Below are 24,950 nucleotides of genomic sequence, written 5' to 3' on the forward strand. Positions count from 1 at the left end.
TGGCAAAAATAATATTTACCGCCTGTCACTGTCACAAATATGATCGTTGGGGTCAAAATATGCTTCATAACTGAAATGGTAATGTTCAAAGCAATACACACCATTTGTTACACTTGCCATAAAGTGTGTGAAGTGCACATAAAACATCAGTCGTGCAAGTGTGCAAAGCGCTGCAAAAGCTGATTACCCTGAACATCCTAAAACTATGAACCATTGAACATTAAGTATGTCTAACTCTTCTGAACTGCTGTGGAGACTTTTTTTTAGACTAGCCTAACAGGGGAGTAATGTTCCAGTATCTCCTAATGTTCAAGCCTGTTGTGACAATTCATTATTGCAGAGTTGCAGATATTACATGTATCTATCTGTTTATTGAGTTGAATCCTGTTTGATATTCCATTGGTTGGTCAGTAGTGGGGTCAGCTTATCTTCAGTAGTGGGATCAGCTTATCTTAGTTTTTGGTAGTTGGGAGTAATTGTAAAAGTAGAATTACAGTTAATCTATATCTGTACTAGACTGGAATGTGAGTCTGCAAAGAAACACTACTGATGAATGTATGTTAGAATGGAGGTAAATTTGTGGTAACTGACTTGCAGCAAAACTAAAAACTCTAGATTCTAATAGAAACAGCTCTATTTACTAGTTTAACAAACATAAATCTCTACTGTCTACAACCTGACTGATCACTAGTTTGAGGTAAGGCAAGAGAAGTGTTGTCTGTCTGAAGTGATGAAGTCTCACCCTGGACAATGACACATATGGTGCATGTAGTCCTACAGGAGCATTCAAACCAGTGACTGATGATGTGAGGATCCCCATCCTTGGGGTACAATGTCACATCAAGACAGCCAGACAGAAGCAAATCTGTGTGGACACTGATGTAAGTATCACTCTGGCCGAACAAGTAGTCCTTTATAACAAGGTGCCATACTTCTGACAATGTTTGTCCATACCAAGCATACTTACACTGAGTTGTTGAAGCTCATGTACTCATTGCCAGCCATCCTCTTGTACATCTTGTTAGTCTGAAGTCAAAGAACAGACTCTTGAACAGATGAATGGAGATCAGTTCTATATCATACGGTAGATTTCTTATCCAACATATGAACCCATGATCAGAAGAGCTGCTGTGGAAGAGATGCTCCCAATGTTTACACAAACCCTGACACATGATATAGACTCCATGCTAAATAAGGAGAATATAAAAATGAGGTCCACATTGCAACCACCTCTTCCCTACTACGTAACAAAAACACAGCATCCTTATGGAACAGAAGGAAAATCTTTTCTCACAAACAGATACACTTGACCTCAAGATGGAAATTTCTTGCCCAAGTTTGTTCATCAAATGGTATGCAAAGACTCATTCATGATTATCTGTCATGCTCATAAATAGATGATCACTCACAAAGTCAAATCTGTCAGCGAGGTTCAGATCTTTCTTCAGTAGTGAGCATGTGACAATGGCGCCAGCGTTGATCATTGGGTTGTGTGGCTTGTCTGTAGAGAAAAGGTGATATACCCTGTACACCAATATGGCAATGACCTGCAGTCATTAGGTTTTACCAAATACAGATGTCATACGATATCACAGTTGCTAAAACCATAGCACTGGGTGAAAACGAGACTGGATTAATTGAAGCACCTAATGACAGGATGCGAAAGAAATTACTTTCATTAGCAAAACATAAGATGTCACTGAGCATGACATAAAAGTGTCACGACTGCTGACATAAGCTTTCAGTTACTGAGTTCTGTTTTATGCCACATCTAGCAGTATTCCATATCATCTGAAATGGGCTTCACACATTGTACCTATGTGGGCAATCAAACGTGCGCTTTCATTGCGACAAGCAAACACTTCAATCACTAGGTAAATTTTGAGAAAAGAAAAACACACATGTACACATGCCAAAGCAAATTTCTTCAACCTAAACAAATAGATAAAAGAACACTGGATGCCCAACTGATGCCATTATCTGGAAGCATCCCTGATGGTTCTTGTGTGATTTTAAAATAGTGGGGAAAAAATGCAAAATGGTTACCAAACATATGTTCATGGTGTTGACACAACAATGATAATGGGATTCCAAAGCTCTGATCAGTCAATCACAACACATGTAAGATATGCAAATCTGTAAGGTTCTTTTTGGAGTAAACCACTTTCACACAATTTCACAAATTGATCGACCACATGGTAAATTGAAGTATGTAGCAACAGTCATTTCCCTGCAAAAGACTTATAAAACCCATCCTGAGACCAGGTGATCAGTGTGCTAGGTGGAATATCATACAATCATTAAATATTGAAGATATAAAGGACATGATATCTTGCAAGCAGGACCACTGGTAAAGTTAAACAGATTCAATGTAGACAAAACAGTCCCCACCAAAAAGTAGATAGAATATTACAACAATGCAGTATGGCAAAAATCAAAATAACAAAACTGGATATCCTGGAAGCAGAAGCATTGTTTATGCTACACAGGTACATAGTATACACTAACAATCATACCAAAAAGGGCTAATCGTGAAGTGGGACTAATCAACAAGCAGCAGGATGTTACAAAGGAGCAGGAACACATGTGGGTCCTTAAAAACAGGGTTAAGCAAAGAGGGGTGCCTGGTCAAGGAGCTGTTTAGTTACAATGTTACATTCCATATATATTTTTCAGGACAAAGTAAGTTTAGTGGGGTATAAACAGTACTTACCTGATACACTCAGTACACAGGATTCAGCTACAGAGAAAACTGTTATGCATAGATTGTTCTTGTCAGGGTTAAGCAATAATGGTTGAGGAGTTGTTTATCAATAGGTTAGAATGTTTACATTTCTGCAGGAACCAAAAGAGCCCTGTAGTGTCGGAACAGGTACTTGCACATGGAGGGAGACTACAGGGACCTACTCACTGTTGGGATTAAGATAAAGCATGTTGAAAAGGAGTCCGCTGGGTTCCTGGCCCACATACTGATAGCTGACCTCGGACCCAAGGTCACTCAGAACTAAGGCATAGGTAGACAGAATGAGCCTGTGGTGTTGCCAACTGAATACCTAGCAAAGCAAAAACGTCATGTGAGGAGAAAAGAAGGCTTGCGACTCACTGTTTGCGTTGAGACACAACATATTGAAAGGCTGTCCACTCGGCTCCTGTCCAACATATTGGTGAACAACCTCGGAACTCAGGTCACTCAGAACTAGAGCATATGTCATGGCTTTGCTTACTGACTGTAGGCAGGATGGTACCTCAGTGTCTCCAATGGAATACCTAATGATGTAAACAGTCAAGATATCAATCATCACACTTCACTGTCAAACACCCATCCAGACAAAAACATGTTTCTAGTAGGTGGTAGTTTCATTATTCCATATATTCATGAAGAAACTGTATGCTCCAGTAAATGAATGGTATAATTACAGAAAAAAGTGGGCTATTTCATAAATGTTATGAACTAATCTAGTGGGAACATTATATCTGTCCAATGGATTCTACAATATAAATGATCTGTCCTTTCCTTAATCACAATACAATGTTGCTAAATAGACATAAATAGACAATGTGATAATCACAATAGCTACTTGCATTAATTCAGCTGGTAATATTTTTATCGAACATGTTATGATTCAAGAATACAGTGATATCCTCCTTGTTTGATTTGTTATTCAACACCACACAATCCAGTGACTGACATCAAGAGCATCAGATAATGCAACTGGTTTCATGAGGACATGTATTAACCATGTTACCAAGCCTGGCGATCCAGTTCTGTTAGTCACCACCTATGACAAACATATACTGAGGGAAACCAGCTTTGAATAGCACAGTAGTGATGAAAACTGGAAAATATTAAAGGAACATCTGAATTTTCCTGTGATCCTTTATTTCTTTCTTTCAGTATATTTCTGAAAAGTAAATGTAACACAGGTCCTCAAACGCTGATATGGCGGTTAGACTATATACCTCTGGCCATCAACTGTACAGATGGACACGCCCCACAGGTTGGGGTTAAACCTTGCCAGCTGGGGGATGTAGGATGCCGGCTGAAAGAGAAAGAGTGGAGGACACTGAAATATAGTTCAGATGGTGCCACACAAGGTTAAGGTTGAACCTAGCTGTCAGATGGACGTAAGATCCTACAAGAAAGACAGAGTAAAACAATGATATTCAATTTGGACAGTGCTTCACATTGTTTAAGGTTACACTTATTTATTGGGGGAAGTAGGATGGTGTCTCGAAAAGAGAAAGACATTGAAATATGGTTCCATTGATGCTCCACACATTATGTCTGTCTGTCAAAATAATTGTAGAGTGCAAGGATCTACTCAAAAGTGTTATACTGAGCTATATATGTAATGGGTGTATTGGATGCCAGTTGTCAGTTCAGAAACTGGTTGATATGAATCTTATGTGATGACTTGTACCGGTTGCCACCTGAACAATAGCTAAGCTAACTACAATTGCATCATTATGAGAATAGTGATGCACTTGTGGGAAAAGCTATAAACCTTGACGGATCCAGGTCAGAAATAATGATACAAGAATGTATGGGAGCTCATCACAAAAAAGTGTACAGATACTGACTGCTCCGGCTGTGTTGGACTTGCCCTTCTCATACAGCTTGTCAATGTCACGACAAAAGGTAGGAAAGTCGGGGATCACAAACTCCTCTCGGAATGCCTTTGCGATGAGAACAATGTTGTCCGCTATACACCTGCAAACATGATTGCCAAACATGAGTACAGTAAACAGACGTGACCAGATATCTCAACTAACATCACATGAATCACACTTTTAGTTTAGTTTTACAATATCATGGTGGGGGGCACCAAAAATGGGCTTCACACATTGTACCATGAGGGAAATCAAAACTGGGACTCCGGCCAGTCTAAGTAAACTTATCCTCAGTACTTTTCGTTACACTCCACTACTGAGTCTAACAAAACCTTATGCGAGGTTGCGTCAGGTAACCTTTGAGATTGACCAATCAGAACACAGCTTACCAAATCGCGAAAGTGCACATTCGCACATACCTTTTGAACTTTTTAGCTCCAAAAGGTTCGTACCCGAATGATTCCAAATGCTATTTAGTCGTACGATCACTTTCGGGTGATGCACACGGCGCACGTACAGCCATGACAAAGGTGAGTAAACAGTCGCTGAAAATAGTGGTTTTGGCAATATTCAAGGATGTTATCTTGGGGAAATATTACCTAATGATAACCATGTCAACACAAACCCCAAAGCGTATATACTGAAGGTCAAATAACTGTGTTATATGCGGATTTTTGTTTGTGGAGAGATCTGTGTCGGTGACCTGAACATTTTGAAAGTCCCTCCGATCCCTAAATAGTAGCCGTTGTCTGATTGGATAAATCTATTTAACCGCCTCGCATTTGATTGGACCGTCATTGGTTGCTCAAAGGTTAGCTGACACGACCTTCTACTAGGTTTTTGTTGAACTCAGTGGTGGAGTCTAACGAAATACACTGAGACAAAGTTTACTTAGACTGGGACTCCAACATGAGGGGTGAAAGTTTAAACCACTAGGCTACTCCACTACCCCAATAACTGACCAAGGAAAGGAAACAGTTACACTTCACTGATTATTTCATTTTATCTGAGATCTTGTCTAATTGTTTTCATTCTTAAGTAACAACCACCTAGTGTTATGGAAGCTGTGCTCTAGACTGCCAGGTGTCTTGCTCGTGAGGCTTACTTTTTAAATGTCTCCCTGTCCAGGAAGTCATATGCATGTCCTTCTCTCTTGATGTTCTCACTCTGTATGCTGGCGATTTTGGCAATAGATTCCTTCAGACGATGGTCCGTCTCCCGGAGTCCTGTCTTCTCCAGCTCCTGTGTTGGAGAAGTGATGAGAATGTAAATGACAGGTCTGTCACAAAGATACTTCTGTCTATCAATAAAAGATGGACAAGTCTTTTACAGATAGAGTTCACTAACATAGAGACGTCAGCATCACAGACATCATTGTGACAGCGTGAAATATGAGGGAGAAATGTTTCTACAGAACAAGGTTATCCTGGCAGTTCATATCACCAACCAACAGATAATAAAAATAGCTTTAGCATGCTACTTATTCAAGAATGGATCAGAAACGACTTTCACACCAAAAGCTTTGGCTCAATCCAATCACATTCACACTCTTGTTACCATAGTTATTTGACCATATCGAAGGACTGGATTGTGGCCAAGCTAGAGAAGCAGCTGTAAAATATAAGTTTCCGAGAAAGAACTGTCATGAAACAGTACATCAGCATCTTTGACAGTTGGGAAACAAAGAGTTTGATCAAAATGTTATCAACTACTACAGAAGAAGTGAAATTAATATTACATATGTATCTTGCAATAGAAAGACATGTCACAATGAATACTAATTTCCATCCTTTTATTTGGTAACTATGGGACTGACTTACTCTCTGTAATGCCATGCAATACACAGAGAATCCATTAAGCACAGTAATGACAGATTCTGTTCAGAGAGCAGAAACCTTACTATACCAATAACCTGTATTAAATAACTACAACACATATCATCCAGCCAGTAGGAGCTTCGTAAAGTCTAATGTTACTGTCCATCCTAACTGACGGTGGTCATGTCTTCAAAACACAGATTCACAAAGTAAGTAGAATGTACACTACAGGGAACACAAGCCATAATATGATTCATAACTGTATCATGTACGTAAATATTAGGGATAGACAATATTGTTCCTATTTACAATTTTATGGTCATAAAAAAAGGCTGAAATATTTGCTGTAAAATGAATTGTATATGTCACAGACTTACACTTAGTGCCAGAAATTAAAGTATCATCTGTCAAGATATATATCTACAAAATATAAAAAAAACCAGAATCCTAATGGAGCCCACCTAATTTTCTGAACTGTTGCAATCTTGACTTGCTATATCATTCTACTTTTGATTTTTAGTTGAATTATATTTTAATTTATTCTCTTAAGGTTTTAACCTACTCTCTTAAGGCAAAGTTAAAAGTATTCTGTAATAGTTACATCTTCCATGCTAGACAATGGGAAGATGGCCTAGACTCCATGAAGAGAGCATCAGTCACAGACTGGCAAAACTCAGTGAACCATTAACTCCTCAAAAGCAAGCCTTTCATTACAGAGGACTCTTTGCCTGATTGTGTCTCACTATCTATATATCTCAGTCTACTCAACAAAATTTACCCTTGTCACCTACCATGGATAATTTATTGTAATGATGAGAAGACCATGAAAGTTAAAATGTTGTCACAAAAGCTTGATAATAAATGTTTCTGAAAATCTTGCTCTCCATTCATTTGAACACTCACGTTCATGTCACTCCATAAACAACCAGTAAGTAGGAAAACATCATCACGAACAGAGTAGTCACCTATTTCACCACAGTTGATTTTACTCAGAAAAATCCTCCTTTGCTAGTGTTTTGAAATAGTACTGATTCCCTGGCAACACATTATGATATCATCAATTACCTAAAGAGAACCTTTACTTTCAGATAATGTACAGGCAGTATCTGTGGCAATGATGGTCACTCAAGCTGATCGCGACAGACTGAGTGGCCATTCCACATCACATCACCTACATCACATACACATGTATCATGAGTGTAGGATCTGGTGACACAATATTTTGAAATGTTTCATAAAGGTTTATATCATACCAAGGTTATTTAAATCATCTGGCTTTAAAACTACTGATGCCTCCAAAGAGTAAATAATCTATTAGAAACATTCACTTGACAGGCTAGCTGATGCCAAAGAAAACAAATGTGATGGTTCCAATTACACCTTTTTAAAATGTTGGGTAGGTATGTTGTAAAGTACAAAATATAACACATTTTAAAATGTCTAATTCTTCATTCAATCAAGTGGCCATCGTGTCGACCTCTTTATCAGAACGGCCAATGTCTGTCGGTGCCAGGAAAACTCAATGGTATCTGAAAGCTTATTTTGTTCATACCGATTGAAAACAATTAGGTTGGTTGGGTAATCGGTAACACAACTATCTTAGTAGACCTTGTTGTTTGTACTTTCCATACACCTACTTACAGCTCACAATGGTAGTGTTGATCCGGATCCACAAGGTCACAGCATCAACAGAACATGTTCAGTATCAGCACAAAGACATCCAAAAATAAACCTGCAGTATTTGTTTATGAAGAAGGCTTCATGAATCACGTAAATAACAGGTACACATCAATCACCTGCTCACTTGTTACACGTAAGATAAAAGATGAAGCTGATATCTGATAGGTGAAATATTTAAGCAAGATTGCTTGATAAAAACACTAGCAATTCAGAAGGCTGTGAGTGAGTGAGTGAGTGAGTGAGTGAGTGAGTGAGTGAGTGAGTGAGTGTATTCTGTCACTTACATGAGCTCTTCATATGCATAAGTGATATTTTATACCGTCATAGCTGATTATGTTCTTTATGAGCTATGTACAGAAATGTTACAGTGTGCTTCTTGATACATTTTCAAAACATCACTCAGTATCTATAAATGTACCTTATCAATCCACATGTTTGCTTAAATGAGTTCCACCATAAATAGCTTACTGACATTGCCACTTTCAGGAATTCCGGAATTTTTTAAATATAGAATTCCATCTTGAGCCCAAAGGACAATTATACTAATTTTACCATTTTTGTCTGCCAGGAAATCAAGGTGAAACAGAATTATGGTCACTTATTACAAATTTAAATTAATTTCGAAAATTCCATCACATTCAACTAACAATTTTGGAAATATTGTTGACTGAAAGACAGTGACTTTTACCTCATCAATGTAATTAATTATTACAAGAGAACACTTTCAACAAAACAATCTATTTCATCTGTAATGTTACATGTTTACAAACTTTACTCTTGATGTTGTGGTGACATATAGACATGGAAACTGTTCGTATGACGAAACATGCAAATCTCACTCATCTGGAATGCTATTACATGCAACATTAATTAATATGTAGTTATTATGAAAGTTGTTGCATATTCATATTAACCACACAGTTACTGCCTTTCCACACAAAAATAATCATTGTTTGACAGCAAGTCCTCTTGGTTTCATATGCATAATCTTCGCCATATCTGTAAATAGCTCTCCCTAATAATTATAGAGAATCCAAGGTATAACAAAATACCACAAATTTCACCACACCTACTTGTATCCGAATTCCAGTACTGATATACTGATTATATCATGCTAATGGCAAACTTGGATGTGTGATTTCCTGGTAAAATCAAGTTATTTGGAGGTCCCAAGTATTCATTTGAATGTAACATAGAAAGTGAATGAACAGTAAACTTTATAAAGATAATATAAAGATAATGCTGAGCATATGCATGGGTTAATGCCCATCCTTTCACCAGCACTGAAACTGACATACATCTTGTGTTGCATTGTTTTGAGGACACCAGAAATGGGCTTCACACATTGTACCCTTGTGGAGAAAACAACCCGAGTCTTTGGCGTCCTGAGTGAACACTTTAACCACTAGGCTACCCCACCACACTGGTAGTCTCAAACCTGGATAACTCTTACCCCACCACACTGGTAGCCTCAAACCCTGGATAACTCTTACCCCACCACACTGGTAGCCTCAAACCCTGGATAACTCTTACCCCACCACACTGGTAGTCTCAAACCCTGGATAACTCTTACCCCACCACACTGGTAGCCTCAAACCCTGGATAACTCTTACCCTATTCCTTGCCCTCACTAGTTTGCAACAACAGGGTTTGACTGTAAACTTTCAATAAATCGGCCATTTGTATAAGATCTATTTGTCAATAGGCAAATACAGAATATATGTTGTCTTCATCTGATATTTATTATCCAAATGACTTCTGACAGAAATACAAGCATGACTGCCAAAAGGTTTGAAAGCCTTAATTCTATCCATAAATAATGAAACATGAACCATGTGTGAGTATCTCCCTCAGGCAAATACAAGGTTTTCTTTAACCCAAGAAGGAAAATATCTGAAATCTTAGACTAGTCAGTGTATCCTTTTTCCATGCCACTGTCATAGACAGACCATGGCTCATTTCAACACTCTTGATATATCTCAGATGTGATGTCACTATTTTTTCACCAGCATCCAGTTTCTCCTGCTTTTGAGTCTGACACCAACAACTAAGTACCTGTAATGTCACTGCACTCAAGCACATTCTCATTGAAGATACGTAAATGAAAATATTTAACTGAATCTGAACACTTCAAGAATTTTTGTCAGTAAAAAGCATATCCTTAAAAACCGAAAACAGATGACACTGTGCCCAAATGCTACAAGACAAGTCAACTTAGTGATGTCATGGATAAGTCAAGGCATTAATTTGGATATAGCTTTTACTTTATATCACAAAAGAACACAGTAAATACACTCAGATTCTATTTTCAGCACCACGTAATTTGAACAGCCCCCAAACAAAAATGGAGCTAAATAATTCGAGGGCCTTTACCATCACATTAGAATAGGTATATAATATGTGGAGTATAAAGGATGGTCTGTCTGCAGAGCCAGAGGTTAAATAATGATAAATTATGAAGTATTTTGCCATGACCGAGATAGCATATAGAGACAACCGAGGTACCTAGTTATCAGAGTTCGATTCAGCAGTGCTTGACTGTAACATGTGCAGTGAGGTGTAACGAACTAATAGTGCCCTACGACATATCTCATATCTTAATATGAAGCCATATCTCAGACTGTTGTAAAAATCTTTACTACTGATAAATAAGGGTTTATACACACACACTGATGCCATTGTAAACTTGCTTCACAAATGATACCTCCTTCAAGTCACAGGGACGCTTGAATGCTCAGAGCCATTTGTGACATGACACTTTCCTGGTCAATGAAACGCTGTCACTTTGGGTCTCCATCAGTATAAAGTCTGGGGGTCCTTGAGGTCTCTAATTTGATTTATGTACGATGAAGATCAGCATAAATTCACCTTGAATTATCCTTGTAAATGGACACTACGCTCATCTTTTATGGTGACACATCAAACATTCACGTCTTCCAGCAGAGGCCATTGGGGCATCAATGATATGCCACAACTTGACAGTTATTCATCACAGAAGAAAGTATCCATCGCACTTTGAGTTTGAACTAGACACATCTATCATATTTAAAATAAGACTTCACAAAAGCTCAAAAAGGTTTTCCTCATTCCATAATTATTTCCATTACAATTACTACTCATTTGGAAGTTGTATTTCATTACACTCCACCACTGAGTCTAACAAAACCTAGTTGAAGGTCGCACCAGGTAACCTTTAAGCGACCAATGACCGTCCAATCAAACGTGAGACGGTTAAATAGATTTAACCAATCAGACAACGGCTACTATTTAGGGATCGGAGGGACTTTCAAAATATTCAGGTCACTGACACAGATCTCTCCACAAACAAAAGTCAGCATATAACACAGTTATTTGACCTTCAGTATATACGCTTTGGGGTTTGTGTTGACATTGTTACCATTAACTAATATTTCTGCAAGATGACATCCTTGAATTTTGCCAACAACACTATTTTCAGAGACTGTTTACTTACAGTGTGTCATGTTGTAATGTGCACCGTGTGCATCACCCGGAAGCAAGCTTACGCTAACTAGCATTCGGAATCTTTCGGGTACGAACCCTAACAAGATAAAAAATTCAAAAGGTATGTGCAAATGTCCACTTTCGCGATTTGGTAAGCTGTGTTCTGATTGGTCAATCTCAAAAGTTACCTTAGGCAACCTCCAATAAGGTTTTGTTAGACTCAGTAGTGGAGTGTAATGAAAAGTACTGAGGATAAGTTTACTTAGTCTGTAGAATTGAGTACATTATATATCATTTGTGGGGGCATCATTAGGGCATTTGGGATACTTCTTACGGCAGGCAGAGAAAGCATCACAGACTAATAACAAGTGACGTTACCAGAAGAACAATAAGAACATGATAAATCTTTGAGTGTATTATTATCTTTTCTAAAACGTTGGATTTTTAAGGCGTGCAGAGAGATTCTAAATTTACAAAAAATTCTTAAAAGACACTTATCTTTAAGAACACTGATATATTTTTCAGGTCTGAACATTGATTTACACTGGGAATAATGACTAAGAAAACTGGATGAATTCACGGATGTGTACCAATTCTGAATATATACATTTTCTATTTGTGTTTTAAATGTTGAAATCTTGCTTAACCAAACATAAGAAAACCTGCTTGAAAATGTGTGTTGTACGGGAGTGACATATATTCATTGGGGACATTCTTTTTAGTTTTTTATTTTATTTTTATATAGTTATATAGCACCAATACCCACATCATGTTGAGAATCGGTACTTGAACAATTCTGTTATTATTTACATGTCTTAATGTCAATATACCTTGTAATGTACTTAATTGTATGAATTGCTATACACAAGTTGTAAATCATTCTATTGTATGAGACTCGTATTGTCATATTGTCATACCACCATTACTCATGGTCTGATATACCTTGCAATTTACTGACATATTGATGCAAATTGTCCTGCCTGGTTAACTAATCAAATAGAAAGGAATCACTTGATATATATTTGCATGCAGGCCACAGAGGTGTCAGCAGATTTCACATAGGGTCTCTAACATGCTGGAGTAAATGTCTGGTCATAGTCTGTCTCACAGACCCTGAACCGCATTATTTGCCTAGCTCTCCCTGCAATGCTTAAACCCTAAATGAAACAAGTCTAGATTCCCCCTGGTTCTCCTACCTCAGTGTCACCTTTTCCATTTAAATGAGTTTATTTGTTACCATCAAGATCATATATATTCAGAGACTCAGCATCAGTCTGTCTGGTCAGTGATGGCTTCAAAATCAGAATACAAATTTCATCTTTATCATAATTTTTCAATGTCATCTAGTTGTTTGGTAAACAAACTGGTACAACTGAAGCATGTGGGAGTTGGGTTTTACATCACTTTTAGTAATATTCCTGCAATATTTCGACATGGAGACAGATGCCAAATGGGCCTCACAGGTTGTACCGATCTGGGGTACAACTGATGAGAAGAAAGGGGTTTAATATGAGGACCATATATTGTGTGTTTTGTCCTCTTGGAAGTATGTAGTCTGTGATAATCCCTAAGAAGGTGTTTACTCAGATATTGTATCACATCTACTTGTTTCAAGGTCGTAGCTAAAGAGGACGTGAAATCTCCTAACTAGTTTTTGCCCCACTAAAGCCATAAACTGCAAACTTCTGAATGTAGTTCAAGGTTTCAGAAGAGAAGTCCAATATAAAAGTCTCATTTGTTAGCATATGTCTACAGAAACATAACCTCGAGTCTGATATTTTATACTGGAAACCTGATCCGATCATTTTCGATTTGATTGTTCATACAAGTGAAAACATCAGATTTCATTTAACTCTTTTTAACATAAAATCCATTGTCAAATTGGCAATGACTCCTAGTACCACTCCTCACTGGATGATTTGCATGGCATCAGCCAAACTTGTTTTGCCTTATTTCAGCGCTCGAAACTGCACAAGCTGGAGGCAAGATTATGTTCTTGCTATGTGGAAGTAGCTTAAATAGATATTCAAACATGGAATCAAAATAGTGATAATGGTTATTGAAAATAAGGTGTTAGACTCAATTTTCAATGAATTGAACCTAATCATTGCAGCGCTAGTTACTGTCACGTATGTTACTTGTAAGTTGTGTGTTTCAGTACAATGATCATATTCATAAATAAAGCATTAACAAATGAACTGATTTCTAATCTGACCTGTGACAACGAGATATGAAAACATACTGACCGTCTTGAACCTTGTGATGGACAGCTTGTCTGGTGTCTCACACAGGTAGTCAAACAGGGAGTCTTCCATGTGTACATGGTCAATCTTGGCTTCACTGGAATAAACATGAAAACTGACAAAGTCCAATGCTGAAAAACAGTTATAATCAGAATCATCACTCACTATTGATCAATAACAAACACACAAAAATGAAACTTTTACTTTTTTTTGTACATAATGTAGCTGATGTGATACACTGCACTGGTACGTTGTGCTCAGGTATTAACACAAGGACATCACTATCATAATGAGGCATGCTGATAACAGGAGCTGGGATTCCAGGTGATAACAAGTGTCTGTTTTCACCTGCGAACAAAATGAAATATGTGCAATATATTTTGAAGTCAAATACATTTACTGCACACAAAAGTATAAGTTTATAAGAGATAGCATCTGTTGTTTGACAAAACTTAATTCCGCAGGCAATACTTGCAAACTTGTATAACTCAATACATTTTTTTTCATACAAGACAAATACTGCTTCCTCTGTAATGGATCATTGTTTATTGATTTGGCAGTTCTTAAAATAATATAAAGAAGTGAAAAGTACTCAAAAGAATATTATTTTGTCCTAGCATATAATGCAAAATGACATATTTCCATAAATACATATGTGAAGATAACAGATTCCTGAGTGAGGCTTGTGGTCAAGAGGGATCATTATTACACAATATGAAGTGTATTTCTAATCTGTCCATTAGTATTTTCATCAAGAAATACAAAATAAGATGATCTTAATAATGTTAATAGCAACATAAATGAATATGAAAACCTCAGCATTTAACACGTTTAAAGACATGACAATTCTGACTGGTTGATTTCAATAAAAACGACTGGAAAGGTGAAGGTAATGAATCAGAGTGTATGTGGGAGAGAGACATCATCTGTAATATTCTCAAATTTTGACACTTTGTTTAGGATAAAATGCAACTAGTAAACACCTTTACATACACAGAATACATAAATACAATTTTGTCACAATAACCACAAATATACCAGAACTATACATTCAGAATTTCAGATCATGACATAAAACTAACCATCATATAATCTGATATATAAACTAAAAATATAGAAAAAGGTATCAGGAATTAATTCAACTTACTTCTGGTTCTTTTCCAGGAACTATTTTCATCATATCACCTGGATGTCAAAGACTTCAAAGCAGGCTGGGTTAACTCTTGGTTTGACGTCCAAAAGAAGTGCAAAACCTGATCTCCCCTTTACTTAGATACTGAGGAAAATGGGATAAGGGGAGGGTACAGATAGAGGGAGAGGCATCCTGACGACACAGGCTTGTGCTGGGTATCAGCAGGGTACTGCTGGTTGAGGTAGGTCCTCTCCCTGATAAATTCATGTTACAATGGAAAACACCTTGGTTTTTTAATGCCTACAAATTACTGTTGTGATGTGTCTTGGACTGACAGATCTTGGATTTAGCTCTTCGAATCAGGAATGAGGCATTTCCAGCAAACTGGTTGGTTGGCTGTCTAATGTCATGCTCAGCAATATTCCAGCTATAAGTCAGCAGTCTGTAAATAATTGAGTCTGGACCAGACAATCCAGTGATCAACTTCATGATTCGTTCTATGCAATTGGGATATGATGACATGTGTCAACCAAGTAAGCAGTTCTAGCCACCTGATCATGTTGGTTGACTATTACGACATAGGTTGCTGAAGATCAGTTCTAACTCTGATCTTCACGGGTCTTCCAACAAATTAAGCACATCAGTGTTTTTCTCTTTGCTTTGTGTGATCAATGTAGATTAGGCAAGGTTACTTACTTTTCATAGTTATTTAGGATCTTCTTTTAAACATATTTATTTGTTCTACTGGTGTATCTGTTTAATCCTTAACATTACCCTTCTCTTTCACTGAAAAACTTCATCATTTAAGTGTGCACATTAATCTGTGTTCAAGTTACATCATGGTGGCCTGCAGATGATTGAGTCTAGCAAAATAATCCAGAGGTAGAAATCATGAGCATCAATCTACACAACTAGCATACAATGAAATTAACCAAGCCACAGATCCTGATCTTCTGATGCTGTTGGTCACCTCTTACATCAAGTTATGTTACATTTACAAAACATATTGTTCATATTGTTATCCATAACATCGATATGAGGACATCATTCAGTAGAAAACCTAAAGACTATTTGTGTAACTGCAAAATTTACGCTTAGAGAAATTGTTTTTTCTTGACTCACTCCAATGAATCTGTTCTGAGTAGATACCTGTTCAAGGAATCAAGATCATGCAGTTAGCATAAATTAGCAAAATGCTTCATGTTTGAACATTAATGTGTATATGTGAGTGTGTTTGTGTGCTGCGGAGAAAAACAGGCAATGTTTTAACTTTGATCATACTGGTGTGTGTGCATCCATGCGTGAGTGTGTGCTGATCACACAACCTTTCAGATAATGTTTTTGCTTTGATCATGCCAGCCAGTATATGTGCATGTGTGTTTGTTTGCTTGCGATTACGATCAGCAATATTCCAGCAATATGACAGGTGCCTGTCACCAAATATCCATGCTTTCCTCTGATTGGTCTATGTCTGCTTATATAAGAATCATATCTCATATGTAAAGAGGAATAGATCGTGCATCAAAGATCATGATGCATTGAGTAATGCTATTTAAGAAATATGATTAAACAAATGAATAAGAAGGTTCAAGACAGGTTAAATTGAGTAAGACGAGTGGAACAGTATTTCTTACACAAGTTAAAACTCGTCTTGACATTAAACATGTGGGACATAACTGAGTGATCCAAGAACGATCTATAGTTCCAAGTCACCATTAGAACTTTATGAAAACTTTTACTGAGAACACAAACATACCTTTGAATAGACCATCCATGCATGCACAAAATCATCCATCATTAGTAGGTTGGTTTGTTAGCAAGATACAAATATCAGATTGAGAAGTGCTTCTGACTATGGTGGGACTAGTCTCTATTTATCACATGGGAAACTATTTTGGAACCGGTACAGATAAATACATTTGATAAATATTGTTTGCATGATGCTGATATTCACAAACTGATGTGGATGATAACTCAGCTAATTTGTACTCAACATATGTGGTTTCACATGTTTATCATCATGTATATATACTTACTGATCAAGGAAGCCACGATTCTGTCTCTCTTTGATCCGTAACTGTGTTATCTGCCATTGTTTTTTACTTTCACTTAAAGCTTCCACACTCAACCCATAGCACTTCGATGTTTCACAGGAAGTCACTATCTTCCTTCGTAATTCAAAACCAACTTTTGCAATACTGCTAATTGTACTACCTGGTTTTAAACACAATATATAACCAAAAAGGTTCATAACTCAAAATATACTGTTAAAATATATACATAACCTAACAGTGGAAATATTCATATAATCATATTAATGATAAGAAATTCGATCTACTGTGAAATATGAAACGACCATCAATACGGATATTGATACTACCCAGCTGCGCGCCTTTGTGAATATATTCACGCGGATGTGACGAAATAAAGGTTACAGTATCCTCGTTTACACGCTCTAACCCCGTCAACGTATGGTATTCTGGTGCACACAGTTAAAAATAAGTGCTAAGTGTTGTACCAGAGAACAGATATGGTAACATGGTCAAAATGGAGGGTTTCGCATAATAACGGGGCAAACGGCCACGTAATAACGAGGCGTACTTATCTGATTAATGTAAGCTCATAATATGTACAGCCTTTTACATCATAAACATATTTGTAATCGAAAGGGCATACATGAGGTGAACTGAAAAGACTGCTGACGATTTGACATTAGCGAGGTCAAATTCATTACACACGTGTGAACATAGACGATTTTGTATCACTAGCCTACATGAATGACTCTGGCATTATGTTCGTGGATTGGCTCTTCGGAAACTGTGTTTGTATTTATAATGCATATATCGGTATATGGTTTCTGGTTTTGGTGGCCCAAATTCCACTTGACCACTACACGTGTATATATGGCTATTTTGACCAACAACGCATGTCTGTTACCATCCTATTGTTGATGTTCCGGTTCTATACGTCACCAACCACGTGATCTTTCTCAACTATGATTGGTCGAATAATTACGCGGTGGTATGCCTCAGGTTCATTCGTTGCCAACTCGTGTTACTCCGGGACAAGGTTCCCCGGGGATTATGGAAAGGGGCGAGTGGTGACGGATGCGGAAAGATACGAGTGTGAATTCCGATCGGTGAGATGTACTTTACCGTGTGCGAAATATTATGTCGGAAAGTTCCGTTAAATCTCGAAATCACCGTCATCAGGTGTACGACAAGTCCACGTATTACAAATATATATTTACAGTACCAGAGACCATATAAAACATAAGTTAACCTTAAAAAGTTATTCAAGGGGGAACCGGTTATAAATACTTTGGTGAATCTATGAGCGAACATAGGTTGAGATGTCAAATTAAAATGAAGAGTTTCTCAAACTGCACGTAGGACTAGGACCAATGAAAGTTGCTTTTAGACATTTGCGAAAAAAGAGTGTGGGGTGTTCGAACCCACTGACTCTATGTGTGACACCCAGCTATCTCTAAAGGAAGATATTGCTGCCATGAAAGTGCATACCAAATTTTGCAGAACAATGTGACGCCATCGGTATCCATTGGTGTTCATTTTCAAGCTTTCGACTGATAACTGTTGTCAAAATAGTTGGCTGGATGCGTGGTTGGTATTTTGTTTACCGCCACACTCAGCAATATTCCACCTGTATGGCGGCAATCCGAAAATAATCGAGTCTAGACCAGACAATACAGTGACCAACACCAAGAGCGTCATTTTACGAGCGAGACTGACCATTCGACCCAGCTAGTAGCCTCTTACAACATGTATGGGTCACTGAAGACCATAATCCAACCCATATTTTCACGGATCTTATGTCAAACGAGATCTTGGTTTTTGGTGCCCTATTATTTCCCAGTGGTCTTTTGGGATACACAAGTATCGTACCAATCGCTTTCAACCTGTTCCGTACTGTTTGACCGGATTTCCACTGAAGTCCAGACGCTCTAGCTGGCTGCTGTGCTCCCACCCGAGGCAGTACGGTCACGCAACTGCAGTACCCGGATGTACCGATCTTTGGCTTCAGTGGTAACTCGAGGTCTTCATGTACGGGGACAGACATTTGTTATACCTGTTTGGTTGCAACGAGCTGCCAGCCAACATATCTTGCTCAGACTAACATTCAGACACACGACTATAGAAGATCTAATCTCATGCACTCTTTCAATGGCGATCGATGTTCCGTGCCGCTGAGTCAAGATAATGACACTCCTTCAAAACGAATGAAAGTATTCTGAAAGTATTCTGGATTTTTTATTGCCAGGTAGAGAATGCTTTTTGCTGCCCAATTTCAGCTGGAAGGTGATTTCTGTAGCGTTTTACGATGCCGTTCTAATCCTTGTAAGAAATGTTATATAAATCCACATTTTCAGGTAAAATTGGTTTTTTTTATTTCTGATTACATACTTTAAAATCATGTTACCAGCGCTTTTGTTACACATTGTGACGACTTTGTGACCACAATATATATAGGTAATTAGGTAAGTGATAGATTTCATTAAAATACAAATCGTCTATGCGTTTCTTTTTTTGGATAGTATATATACGTCGTCATTTGGTCGCCTCCCAATACACGGTAAACATGAAGAAATACTGGATATTTCTCAAGACAATAATGTGCGCCGGAAACTACACATCTGTGCGTGGCTTTTCGACATTTAGGATCAGTTTGGTCCTTGATTACACAATACAATTTGACCCTTGTATCGTAATTGCAAACTACATTTTATTTTCCTCTATCATATAAAAATAACCATGCCTTTCTAATTTAGGTAAAACAAACCCAACTCAGTTTGTTTTATTCCTGAATATTGTGAATAATAAAAGTTGATATACTCTGACTTCATTCTCATGTTTTAAGCTTAAGTGTAGTGCGATATAAGCTTTAGACTACGTGCACCTTCCCTTTCCATGGTATAATCCGTTAGTGTGAATACACGCCAAATCACGTTTACCGGTTGGGAGGGCATAACCAGAGTATACAAAACATGTAAGTTTTTCGACTCCCTGGCAGTAGCTCATCAATTTCATTATTTACGGAAATGTAGTTACTTTTATGATATGAAACTAAAGTATATTCCTTAACAGTACCTTATAAATGGAAATATATGGTCACCTTTAAGCAACCTGTGTGTACAAAGAAAACAACAGAATTGAAAAAGCTATCAATGTTTCTTAACAGCATACTGTCACAATTTAAAAGCTAAACTGTACCCCACCTTGTCATTTTCTATGTAATCAGATGCCTTTGTACTCCTGTACCACCGCTTGAAGGTTGAGGTAGAATAAAGAAGTTGAAATTGATAACACTCGTGCACTAGATGCTAAGACTACATCGGGTTTTTAAGGTATTTCCTGTTTGCTTCACTTTAACTGTATGTGTTTTTATCTTTCTCATTTTACTGCCTGTTTTCTGTCATTAAGGTGTGTTTGTCAACGAACATGCTGACCAAGCAGCCAAACTCCCGGAAGTTATCATAAGCATATCCTTACCTAAAAATGAAATCAAATGACTATCAAAACAGGAAACCTTTCGAAAGTCTTTCGAACATCTAATATAGTATAGTAACTTTCTTGAACCGCGCAATAACAAAAGGGTTGTATTTTTTCCAAACCGAAACATGAGTCTCATAAACCTATTCAGACAATGACTTACTTTTCAACCGATCCGAATTTTCTCGTTGGGAAAGTGAAAATAGAAAATACAAACAACGCCGGTTACACGGAATTCTAATTTTTTGTTTCATAATAAAATGGTATTTACAAACGAATTTTATTTTTAAACTTCAATTACACCGTATTTCTGTAGTTTATGTCGAGAGGTAGGCACTAGACGGCATACCTAACAAAGAAATCACACACTGCCCCTGTTTGATGAGTTCGTAAAATGCTTCACACTGCACCTGGCTCAGTGGTTACATCTGTTTTATGGTTTTTGAGCTTAATCAGTGCAGTTCTGTAACGCGCGAGATTGATATAATGTCAATTACGTACCAGACCGCCAACGTTTCCAGCGGCAAAGCCTCGTTTTGAGATTTCCAAGATTTTCAGATTTCCGTTTGTCAGAGCTCGCTGTACGAAAGAGCACGCTGTATGACGTGTCTACAATGATAAGAAAAAGCGAAGTGTTGCAATATGTAAGTGTTTAGACATATATTGATTAATATTTATGCCTCCGGTTAAATGAATTAGTTAACAAATTCTTGACTGGTTATCGCACTAAGTTGCGCAATACGACAGAACCCAATAAACAGGAAACGAGACTGTTCTACGTACATCTTTAATTTCTGTGAAAATATGAACTGATTCTTGTAATACTATCACTGACCGTTATCTGAAAGTAAGTGTTTTGTTTGTCCTTTGTTCTTTCGGCTCCGATAATCAGATGCGTCTTGAATCCAGGATCTTAGTGTCAGATGTGGTTTAAGTGACCGACAACCGCCATCAGCGATCCTGATCATAGCTCGGGTCGCAATGCATTGTGGTAAACAGGTAGCGTGACCAAGATACTTGACCAAAAAGCAAATATGGTCATGTTTTCAGAACTCTGTAAATATTTATCAACGCTTTTTGGCAGATTGCCGTGTTTATATAAGCCTGGTTGTGAATTTCATGTCACAGTTCAGCGGCGATAAATTGATATACATTGACTTGTTAGCAGGGTATATTTTGGTTAGTTGGGGTGAGGTTTGGGTTGGGGTTTGATTTGGGTTGGGGTTTTAGATGAGGGTTTGGGGTTTGGTTGGAGTGAAATATTAATCAGAATTTCATGTCATCTGTGCCTACTTCTACAATCTGGAACGCCACTTGTCGGCTAAATGCTAAAATTAAAACAGTATTTTTTGATGAGTATATATCTTTAAACATTTATGTGCATCAGATATTTGCATGCATTACTGTATGTACTAGAACGAAACAACTAATGTTTTTTGACGATGATGTACACGGCAGGCGAGTCTATACGCGTCACATCAGTGACTATTTCACACCGAACCTATGAACACAGCAATGCACAGCATGAAGTGTGAATATTTAAGTGAACCCTTTTCCCCGGCCGTTTAGATTTTGTTACAGAATTAAAATATGTTTTGATCTGAATTGATTTCTTTTGTGTATTGTTTCAATCTGTCTGTTGAACATTAATGTACTTTAGTGGATGGAAACCGTTTCCATGCTTCTCTATTTCGTGTTTATGAGATTTGGATATATAACTGACTGAGCGTGGGTCATCATAACCCGACAATGTGGATTGTTGTCCGTGCTATCAACCACCTGTTCACTACCCACATGGAGCGAGGTACAGAAAGAATGTATTTAGCTCACTATGACGTGAAACTAATATTGGCCATTTACGTACCGGTATTATTTGCACGCTTGCCAATATACAAATCGGATTATATAATGCGATGATTTCACCAGCAATTACCACATTTAAATGCAAATTAAACATGGCCTTAAATGGAAAATATTTGACGCAGTAGTTGTGTAATCGCTCCTTAAAAACATTAGTTATCGCTGGGTAGAGCTGTAGTGATATAGACGAATCTCATAGTCTTAGCTTTTTATTTGGGGTAGCATATATGACAAATGTGACACCTCAGTTACACTTTGTACGAGTGCCTTAGTGTTAAGAGTGTTATTTGTGTGTGAATAAGAACAAATTGTAGTCAGGTGTGAGATTGCATATAGTCATATGCCGTAAAACATACATTCTGAAGGTAATTTGTGTCACTGATATATTACAGAAATCAGCGTAAAAATAGACTGATTCACTCATTATTTTACTGATGCAGGATAACATTCTGTAAACTGACTATTCACAGCTTCCTACATGTCGGTGGGCGATGTAACCTGGTATGTGTGTTGATGTTTCGTCCTCTGCAGAGCGTTAAGAGTCATTGACATTCCCAGGAGTGCCTAACAGCGTACTTTCTGTAAAGGTCAGTGTTATTGTCGGATCATGAGGCTGACCGTAATCATTCCCTGTTTTCCGTCTCTGATTTTTTACTTCGACGTGAATCAGTAAAAGGTTTTCTTATCTCACCTTTCCTCGCAGGAATATGTTCCTGATAAAAAAAAATAGTCTAACCCGTGCACACCCCATTGCATTCACCCCCACAGAGTTTACTCAAATCGTATATTCTTCATGGGAAGATATGACTTGTGTAACCACTGTGGAGAAAGAATGACTCCATTGCAAGTTAATATTTCTTCGTCTACATTTTCATAAACATTGTTTCAGACATCTATGTAAAAAATGGGCTGAAAAACTATTACCACATGACTTAAAATTTAGCTTTCATAAAAATGCTACACTATTAGTGAAAAAGAAATATTCACGATATTTGTATCACCGCCCACTCCCTCTCTAGCAGGTTTGCATGAGAAACACATAACAATGTACAGATAGACTTAGCAGGAAACATCTAACAGATAGATGAAAATAGGCTGTATTTACGTACCTACATGTTATGCTGAACCATTTCGATAATATCCTTTATGTTCTGAGATATTTTATATAGGCATTGATGATTAGTGGTGCACAGCGCTAAACAGTTTATTCAAGAGTTTAAAGCTGATTCTATTCAATTACGTGGGTAGTCATTTAAAGAAAGGCGTGGACAAAACAGTTAAAAGTAATTTTCTGTACATAAAACACAATAAAGGTTATCACACAGCGGTGATGCAGATCTTGCCGAGACGCATTGTCAAGCCCGTTATTCCTGGGCTCCAAAGTTACAACTGCTTACACCCAGTGAGTGTATCGTTGTAAACCCCAGGTAACTCCAGGCTAACGGTAACCGCAATATGTATCTTTACGGTTTCACTGTGAACGTAAATGCGATGTATCTATGCTGATAGGTACTGTTCTGTATAGGCACGGGTTCGAACCCTGTCCTCATTAGTGATACTGTGATTTTTTCATTTAACCATCATACATAACTAACACCTGTATTGTGATTCCCCCATCAGTATTGCCTTCACCACCCAATACAATGCAATAACATTTATATAAACCCTTATATATTGCTGGAACTTTGCTAAAGGCGGTGTATACCCAACTGATTCAGGTTTACAAACCGACGAAACACTAGAAGCAATTAGGTTATTTAAACACGTACAAAATACATGCCACTAATAACATGCCTTTGAACCTCCACATTAGTGAGTGAGTTTGATTTTAAGCCGCTTTTAGCAATATTCGAATAACAACACGGCGGGGGACACCTGAAATGGGCACCACACACTACACACACACGGGTGCTCTCTGTGATGAGCGACCACATGATAAACCATACTCCCGCACTCGCTGTGGTGTGATGAGCGAGCTCTTTAACCACTACACTACCCCACCTCCATATGGCACTGTGTGACCAAAAAATGTATATATACAATTTTTTTTAAAACAGTACAAAACATAAACATCAAACAAAACCGTAACATACAATCAAACATTTAAACAAAACATGCATTTTAAGTAGGATCAATGGCGACTGAAGTTTTACATGTCATAAGACCGAACTTTAATAACACATGATATATAAACCTCTAGCTTGCCTGATATACATGCCACATGCAGGTATAAGTCTATATCAGTGAAACTTACTTCAGCTTGCCACCCTGCCTTTTGTTGTCCATGATGGCGATAGCCTCTCACTACAGCTAATGACTATGTTCGTTGGGCCGTGTCTGTATTGCGGGTTGATGTTTATGTGAAGGAAGGATGAAAGCCATACTTCAGCCGATACACACAGGCGGACGCCCCGGAACCTCAACAAGTACCCGTTCAAGAAGAAAACTTTTTCATCAAGCCGCACTGCCACGAACAACTGGACGAAGGGTGAGGTGGCCCTTAGCAATGCGGTGTTTTTGGAAATGTATGTCGGCAACGATTTGTAAAGAACAAACTGATAGTATAAATCTTAGGAGTGCAAAATTCCTGGTAAGAATATTACAGGTTGTGGTGCAGCTGATAGTTCAGCCTAACCTT

The 24,950-nt window shown here is 37.8% G+C and overlaps 1 protein-coding gene across 2 annotated transcripts in view; it reads right to left on the minus strand.

The window, feature by feature from the left end:
- Positions 1-17,700, minus strand: part of LOC137278061 (glutaminase kidney isoform, mitochondrial-like) — a 29,622-nt gene extending 11,922 nt beyond the window's left edge. The window contains exons 1-9 of one of the 2 annotated variants that reach the window (XM_067810137.1): positions 16,982-17,290; positions 13,817-13,910; positions 5,717-5,853; positions 4,582-4,711; positions 3,961-4,040; positions 3,104-3,267; positions 1,410-1,501; positions 968-1,026; positions 20-70 (exon numbers count right to left, since the gene is read on the minus strand). In XM_067810137.1, the coding sequence (XP_067666238.1) occupies positions 20-70; positions 968-1,026; positions 1,410-1,501; positions 3,104-3,267; positions 3,961-4,040; positions 4,582-4,711; positions 5,717-5,853; positions 13,817-13,910; positions 16,982-17,196 (1,022 nt within the window). In that variant the 5' untranslated portion in view covers positions 17,197-17,290. Of the gene's footprint in view, positions 1-19; positions 71-967; positions 1,027-1,409; positions 1,502-3,103; positions 3,268-3,960; positions 4,041-4,581; positions 4,712-5,716; positions 5,854-13,816; positions 13,911-16,981 lie in introns of both variants that reach the window. The other variant, XM_067810138.1, reaches the window with a different exon arrangement.
- Between the last annotated feature and the right edge of the window lie 7,250 nt (positions 17,701-24,950).

The sequence above is a fragment of the Haliotis asinina genome, chromosome 3 (genome assembly GCF_037392515.1).
Source record: "Haliotis asinina isolate JCU_RB_2024 chromosome 3, JCU_Hal_asi_v2, whole genome shotgun sequence".
Classification (NCBI taxonomy): Eukaryota; Metazoa; Mollusca; class Gastropoda; order Lepetellida; family Haliotidae; genus Haliotis; species Haliotis asinina.